General features: G+C 49.4%; 1 protein-coding gene across 1 annotated transcript; it reads left to right on the top strand.

Annotated features, from left to right (window-relative positions):
• Positions 1 to 3,050: 3,050 nt before the first annotated feature.
• Positions 3,051 to 7,282, top strand: TMEM275 (transmembrane protein 275). The gene has a single exon (XM_054833517.1). It carries the CDS (start codon positions 3,051 to 3,053, stop codon positions 3,597 to 3,599), a length of 549 nt encoding a protein of 182 aa, XP_054689492.1. The 3' UTR covers positions 3,600 to 7,282.
• Positions 7,283 to 8,413: the final 1,131 nt, after the last annotated feature.

Below are 8,413 nucleotides of genomic sequence, written 5' to 3'. Positions count from 1 at the left end.
AGTTTTGTCTTGGACATAGCATGGCCAGAACCCTTATGGTGCAGCTATAGAAAGGGTGTAACAAGCCCCAGAATTGCTCACATGGTTTAAATGAGATCTCAACTCCAGCTCTATTTTTGACCGCTCCAGTTAGCTCTGGCCCATGGTTCTGGGGATATCTCTATATACATAATGTGAATAAGGCAAATTTGGCTCCCTATGCTTTTCTTTGATGCCATCTCAGCAGGCTTGGTGGCTTTCTCCCTCAGTCAATCCCAGGTGTTTTTATTCCCCATCTAAGGGTGTGCAACACAAACCCTTGGATTCGTGTTGTTACAGCTTCACTCTTTGGGCAGTGTCACGGCCCTGGTGTTAGACCTGGCCCTTTGAGCTGACAAAATGCATGTTTTGCAGTCACAGATGTATCTGAAGAGGTCCAGGACCCTGGGTTTTGTCACACTGCCTGCTCTAGTCTCTGACCTTTTGTGCAGACTGATACTGATGCGTTCCCAGAGACCCAGCCCAACGGGCCTCCTAGGATGATGGCTTCTGGCAAGCTACTCCTCAGTGCTTTAGCCACAGCCATTTATTTGCAAACTTCCTTTCTTCCCTCTTCGCTTGCCAGGAGGCAGGTAGCTGCCATTGCCCGACCAGTCCCTTGGCCCTCCCTGGGAGCTGTCTGCCTGTCCTAGAGTGGCCAAAGGAGCAGCTGGTGCCTGCTCCAGTCAAGCTACAGGGTGAGAGGTCTCTGTCCTTATGTGCCACATCCCTATTTCTGTACTGTAGATCTGGTCCCCTCTCCTTCTGGGAAGTGGCCATGAATGCCTGGGAAGCCGATGGTGACTGTAGCCACCCTGAGCCCAGCTGGATCATTCTCTCATGTCATCTGTCCTTCCAGAGTGGATCTCTGGTTCTCTTTTACCTGCTGGGGTGAGCTGTCCTTGGATGGGCTGCCCTGATTTATCATTGCCAGTGGTGCCTGGACAAGCCCTCTTGTCCCCCTCCTCCCCTGTTACAGCCTGGGGAGGTCAGTGAGGATTTTACCCAAGCTTAACCCCCTACACTCACCGGGCTGTAACGAAGAACAAAAATTGCCAGGCAGAAAAAAATGAGCTACCAGGGACCATGCTGGGTGATACCGCTGCAGCCTTGAAAGCAGCCAGAAACCAGCACAGTCTCTTTGGAATGACTACAGGTGACTGCTGACAGATGTGATGGGCAACATGTTGAAGCTCCTCTGGAAAATCTCAGTGAGAGCATGACCTCTGGTCTCTGCCTTGCCTAGGAGCAGAGGCAGCCGGCTTGTTTGTGCATCCTGCTAGAGCTCAGCAGCTGTGATAGCTGCCTGGCTCTCCCAGGAGGGGAAATTCTTGCAGGGTGGAAGCGGGCGAGTGCTGAGGAGTCAGGAAAGAGAAACCTGGTGGAGCAAATATGTGATGTGACTTAACCACGAGGAGCCGTGCGGTTCCCTGCCCGGCACTGCGCAGTGGGAGGATGCAGGACAAAGCGAGGGGAAGAGCTACACTGGGGTATCTGCAGCCTCTGCGTGCCAAAGATTCAGACTGGCACCCATAAGAGCTGGGCTGAGAACTCTGTATGAGTGTGTCTAACCAGAAGATGTTTTGCTGCTGGTCCAGAGCTGGTGAATGAGGCAGAGTCAGGGCTCCAGCTCACAGCAGTGTGCCAGGGTTCCCAGGCACAACAAAAGGACACTGCTGGAGAAACGTTAGCTTGGCTAATGGAGAAAATGCCCTTTCTTATCTTGCACACACTCAATTCTCCTGAAAAATCTTACCCTACAGAGAGACTCCTCCCCAGTCATGCATCCCCACATGAGGAAGGATTTAATCATTTTGTGTGCCTGTCCCTGTCAGCTCCAGCTGATGTCTCACTGAATAAGAACTTCATTGAAAGTTCACTGCTGCACTTCATTCAGGTCTAAACAAAAGCCTAAGCCAAAGAAATGAGATACGGCATCGGATAGAGCAGCAGAGAGCTTTGCCTCAGCTGGAGGTATAGGAAAATTTTATGACCTGGGAAACATGTTGAAAATGCCCGGCTGATCCCACTGGCATGTTTCAGGGTAGTGGGTGATGGGTTGTTTGTTTTTTGGTTGGTTTGGGGTTTTTTTTTTTTCAATTTAGTGGCTGCAGAGTGTTAATAGCACAACAGTGATTCTTGGCTCTTATGGTAGAAACCTGTGTGGTATCAGTTTTCCCCTGGCAACCCTTTTGAAAGTGATTTGACAGCAGAGGAAGGAAGAAGCTAGGGAGCCAGGCAGGAGAGTAGGAGAGAGCAGACCGCTATTGTTTGCAATCAGGCTGGGAAGAGAAATGCTCTCCTGCCTGTAAAATCAAAGGCATCACCAGCAAACTGCTGGCAATTTGGCTTCTGGCAATTTGGCTTCCCAGCGAAGTACAGCGAACACAAAGCCAATTCTTATCACATCCAATAATCTCCTCCTCCGATCTTCTCCAACAGAGAAGCTGCTGTTGTCACTCAGGGCTATATATGTGTTCCTGCCTTGAGTCCTGGGCAGATGTCAACAGGGTTTTTTCCAGCTTCATCGTTGCAGTTTCCATGAACCTCCATCCAGGAGCTGATGTTGCTTGGGCATGAACCTTGCACAGGTTTGGTTTTACAGTTGCTGAGGCAAACAAGCTGTGGGCGATGACAAACACTGTGAGACCAGCTACTGCTCAAATGGCTCTGGGCCATCACATGACCACATTCACTTGGACATCATCCCTCTGGATGGCAAAAGGCATTGAGCACACTGAGCTCAGCGCTCCAGCCGGAGTCTGACTGCACGTGACCACCAAGGACAGGGAGAGCCCAGACTTGCGAGCAGACTTGGTTTTGTACTTAATTGTTGGTGCCAGCAAACTTTTGGAGAAGATGCTGGTCACCTTGAATGGTGAGGGAAAGGTGCCTTTTGTTCCTTGCTCTAACATTTGCATGCTTTTCTGTTCTTCTCTAGGGATTTCAAGGCACCAGGAGACCAGAGCTAGCCTTCTCAACACAGTGTACAATCCGTGACGACTGAAGTGACCTCTGAGATTCATCTCAACATGTTCAGTGAAAAGAGCAGTGCCTCTTTGTCCCAGAAACCCATCCAGAAAAAGACACGACCTCAAGGCCTCCCCTCCCCTGCTCTCTGCTGTGCTTGTGGACTTTGCATCATGCTAGCAGGGATCAACATCACTTTAGTGGGAGCATTTGCCTTTGGGACCTTCCTCCCTGTGAACAACCCTCCCATCATCATCGGACCCATCTTACTGGTGGTGGCCTTCACGTTCTTTGGTGCCTGCTGCATCTGCAGCCGAAGGCCCCCAGCTCACGGGGCCAGGAAATCTAAACCAGGTTCCAACATTGGGCTCATCAAACCTGGCAACACAGCCTTTGAAATTGAAACTAGTGAGCACACAGTGCAGGATACCACCGCTGTTCAGCTGAGCCCCACAAATTCCCCCATCTCCTCGAAAAAGTCCACACCAGTCCACGAGAACGCGAAGACTTGCAAGCTCTTCACGATGGAAGGCAACGGGCCAGTGGCCAAGTACACCACAGGAGGAGAGGCGATACAGCTCAACTTGCCCAGGGACCTGGCCGCATCCTAAAGCCAGGCAGAGCTTTTGTTAGCAGCCAGCCAGACGCTGCAATGGGTGGGCTGGAAATCCGTGATATACCATCAGTCAGAGGTGTGGCGAAGGTGCTTGTGAAAAGCCAGCAGACAGACAGGTGTCTCTGAATCAATTTAAGGAAGGTGGAAGCAACAGCAGAAAAATTCCAGATTTTTGCTGAAAGGAACATGCCCATTACGTGGCTTTAGAAAGAGAATGGATAATGATGTTGCTGTGAAAGGATGACTCTCGGTTCCTGGGAATACACTGGCTTTATGGGGAGCAGATAGAAAGAGGGGAATTAATTAATTTGTCTAGCATAACGTGGAAATGTGATGGCTGGAAGAAGGGGCTACACGGGTCTGACAAATGACGCTCTTTCTTCTCAGAAGTGAAGCAATTCTTGAACTTAAAAGAAGCAGGAATGCAGTAAATTACAGCTTGCTGCCACTCAGTCACAAGAAGATTTCAGCATTTTTAGTGCCAGGCTTTTTGGCAGCAGGGACAAAGCTATGTGTTTGCTATTGAAAAAGCAGTGTGGAACAATCTCCCCTCCCTTGAAAATCCTTGTCCCATCTTTACCACCCATTATAAGAGACAGCGAATCACAAGGATCACAATTAGCACTGGTATTTTCCTCTTGTTTTAATCAGGTTGGGCTGCAGCTGTGCTGCTCAGTGCCATACCTATCTTGGAAGGTCAGCCAGGCTGAATCCTTGGGGACAAGCTCTTGGAGTAGCCAGAGATTGGCAGGAGCCTGCAGATTAAATCTTTGGGCAATTATTATGTACTGAGCGCTCGGTAGGTTCCTCTCCATCTTTTTGTGGAAGGCTGGTCTGGAACAAACATCAGCTTGGGGCAGAGGGGAAATAACTGTAAGAGCTTCAGCATAGCTGTGCTGGAAGATGGTGACTATATCTCCTTCCCTGAAGTGGCTGCAAGACCCATTACACAGAGTGGGTAATCAGGATTGGATCTCCTCGCTGCAGGAAACTTGCTGCTCAACATACTCATGGGCTTGCAAAGCAATGGGATGAGTTTGCAGAAGAGAATTTATCAACAGCTGTTGAATTCAAAGACACCTCTGCCTCAGAAAGACCATGATCTCACGGAAAAATGCTACAAAGGCTTTGTGTTCTTCCCTGGGCAACCCTGGCTGGGAAGATGTTGCTGTGCCAATGGGCCCTTGCTCTGACTCCTGTAGAGGCTGTTCACATGTTTTATGAGATGGGACCAGTGTGGGGAAGGACAGCTGTGCTAGGCAGGACCAGTATGTGGGGAGGCAGCAGTAGGAGAGTGGATTTTGAATAGGAATGGCTGCGTAGGTTTTCTGTTTATGGAAATCCTATATTTGAATGGGGCCTTGGGACTTTGACTGACTAGAAAGTCATATGGACACAAGAGTGACCATACCAGATCATTCCAAAGGCCCAGCAAGCCCAGCAACCCATTTCAGACAAGTCCAAGAGCGAGGTCTGGAGAGGAGCATAAAGACGGGGCAAAACCAGGGTGTTGCTTGCCTAAAGTGCTCTCCCAGCACCCAACGCGCTATTGCTTAGGAGCTTCCTGAGATGGAAGTGGTGTCTGTATTTAGTAGCCCTGAATGGATTTCTTCTTCATTAAATTTGCACCTTGAATATCTGTCAAGTTTCGTCATTTGTGATCCTGCAGCAGGGAGTTTCACAGTTTAATGAGAGGCTGTAAAGTTCTCTATTCTTGGCTTTTTTCATCCTGCACCCTCCTAATTGCCTTTGATGCCTCAAATTTCCTGGATTAGAAGGGCCAGCAAACAGCCCACACCATTCAGGTTTTCTGGGGTCTTTGTCATGTTTCCTTCAGTCATCTCTTTCCTGTAGTACTTCACATCTCTTGTGGACAGAGGAAGGTGATGCTTCCCATTCAGCCCAGCATCAGCAGTTTGCTGAGGACAACACATCCCCGAGGCTTTAGCCAGCAGAGACGTGTGTATGGAGAGGTGAGAGGGATGAAGGGGAAACACTGGAAGAAAGGGACAGATTGGGACGTGGCCAAGGCCATGCTGCATGACCAGGCTGTGAGGGCCTATGGCTGATGTGCTGGGTTAAGTGATGGCACATGGGGTCATGGAGGAGCTGGAGAGAAGAGCCATGGTGCTGTACAGTCCATGCATAAGGTCCTGGTTGCGCTGGGGAGCTGCTGTGCAGCCCATGGCCCCTTCATGAGCTTGGATAGGATAAGGTTGAATTTCATTCCTTGATAAGAGTGAATCAAATGCTTTGTCTTCATGTGGGTCCTCCTTGAGTACTCCAACAGTTTGCTGCCTTGAACAGCTCCTTCTACATCAAGCAATTACATCAGTGTGATTTTAGCAGGGCTGGTCTACTGGCTAGGAGGGGCAGAAGCAGGCTTGGGAGAAGGACATTTTGTTGGCCTGATAAGATATGGGATCAAGTCTTTGGTACAGCCTCCAGGTCCTGGGCAAATCATTTAATTGTGCTCAGCTTCCTGCCTGTGTAGGAGGGAAAATACCTGCTCCCAACTCCACTTAAAGCTGCTTTAAAGATGAACACATTGCCAAGCAGCAGGATTGGTATTAGCACACCTGAGCCTGGAGATTGCTGGAAGGTGGATGAGTCTGTATAGTCTGATCTCTGCACGATCTCCTTTAGAGCTCATTTTCATGGGTGAGCTCTGGCTCCAGCACCGGCTGCCCTTCGGCACACAGGAACTGCTGTACTGAACAAAAGGCTCCCAGGATTTTTGCCTGCTGGTGATTACTGTAGCAATTAAACAGAATAGCTTGCTGTCATAGGTTTGATTCCCAGCTTGCTGGCTCACCAGCCTTTTGGAATAGCACAGAACAGGCTGGAAGTCCTTTAGAGGTATTGCCCGCATGAATAAGGTAACTGCTGCATTTTTCTTTGAGCACTTGGAGCCAAAAAAAATAGTAAAATCAAGTGGTAACCATACAAGTCCTTCCTGTACTCACTGAAGGCTTGAAAACCAAGTCTGGGGGTGTGTGCTGGAATTGGTCCTTATTGTACCTGCCCCGTGAAGTGCTACCAGTGATGGATCATACAATGGCAGATCCCATAGAAGTCGAAGGCACAGGCCCTTTGGGCAGGAACGGGGACAGAAGCAGGACTTTGAGGGCCAGCTAGGAGTTTAGTGTGGTTCACACTTGCGTTGTGGCATCACAGCCAGTACTATACAGGGAACCCCGACGCAGCCCGGGGACCTGGTGCATCCTGTGCGGCACACGCAGGTCGCCGTAAAGTCGGTGTTGCTCTGGGAGTTGACACCCTTGGGACCCAAGAGATGACAACCAGCAGAGATGGCACCTGAATGAGCAGAGGTGTAGGACCAGTGAGATGCTGATCTCCTGGCGTGGTGGGTCTGTATGCCAAGTTGTGACCCTAACCGCCTGCCTGCACAGCAGGGTGGGCATGGGAACATCTGCTGCCTTCCGAAGCATAAATGCCCTGCTTTTGCCTTTTTCTGTGTTTTGGGATTTCCATGTCTGCTTGTCTGTCCACCTCCGTGATTGACCGTGACTAATATTGTTGTGAACCTTGTGCCTCCTTGTGTAGCGGGACACAGGGAGAGTTTCTTGTTCTCCAAGTCAGTGTTTCTGGTGTGAGTCTTTTTTTAAATTACTCTGTGTGTGTGTGTGCAATGTGGAATTTGGAAAAGACAGACCCATTAAAATAAGTGCACTCAGTAAAGATTTGACCTGCCTGCTCTTTCACTCTACCAACCACCTTCTCCCTTACCCTGGGACTGTGTATGCCCCAAGGCTGCCTGTGTTCATTTTACCTTGTGTTTCTCACTCTCCTGCTTCATTTTCCAGCCAGTGCAACTAGCTGCAAGGAAAAAGCATCCCTAAGAGTTCATGTTGCCTGTTGAATGCCATTGCTCCTTGAAGCCCTGGTTGCCTAAACACTACTCCCACCACAGACTCCCACTATCATTGCTTTGGCTAACACAACAATAGCCCAATTTAGCCTTTTTTTTCTGCTTGTGTACGTTAACCCCCAGATGTGTACCTGAACAGGCCAGATGTGAATTGTGGACCTCTGGTTTATCAGGGACACGGGAGGAGCAGATTTGTGGGCTGGGGTGGGTGAGGAATGTGGGCTGTTTGGCATTCAACCTCTCGGATGATAAAGGACTGGACTGGATTATTTTAGTTGATCCTCCCCAGTCCTGGGTATATATGGTGTTTAATTTATGGTGCGGGGAAGGGGTGGAAGCTGTATCCGTGTGTGTTTGTGTGTGTCTAGGACTGGTGCCATCACCTTTCCCTGCTCCTCCTGGGCTTAGCCCAACATGGTCTCTTGGAGATGAGTCAGGGAGGGATAGCACAGCGAGAATAAAGAGGATTTGAGAGCCTTGCAAATTCACCTCGTCAAAGGGCTTCTCTCCCATGTGCAGCCAAGTGATTCGAGAGGAAATCTCTCCGTTCCAGGCAGGCTGGCTGGTTAAAGACCTGGGAAATGAGCTGGCTAAGAAGGCTCCACTGACAATGTGTGTAAAATGAAAACCTGCTCCCTTCAGAAAGGATTTCTTTTGGCCATTAGGAAGAACTCCCTGGAAGGGTTTTTTTTTTTTTTAAAAGTGGGACCAGAGAGAAAAGCAGAGAGGAGGGTTTGCTGAGCACCCACCGCTGCCCTGCTGGGCTTGCAGCCTGTAGCACTCCTGCCATGGCAGCTGCCCAGCACCAAGCTGGACCGTGAGCTTCTCTATTAATCTGCAAGAATGAAACAAAAACATTACATGGAATGTAATTAGCTTTTTTCTAATTCCCAGCCCAAATTTATTCATGGCTAGTT

Source organism: Grus americana, chromosome 8 (assembly GCF_028858705.1).
Source record: "Grus americana isolate bGruAme1 chromosome 8, bGruAme1.mat, whole genome shotgun sequence".
NCBI lineage: Eukaryota > Metazoa > Chordata > Aves > Gruiformes > Gruidae > Grus > Grus americana.
The sequence above is the reverse complement of the archived record's forward strand: the minus strand, read 5'-3'. Positions and strand labels throughout refer to the sequence as shown.

Bases quoted from the DNA above. Each gene is read 5' to 3' on its own strand.
- TMEM275 (XM_054833517.1), top strand. From the start codon at position 3,051: ATGTTCAGTGAAAAGAGCAGTGCCTCTTTGTCCCAGAAACCCATCCAG.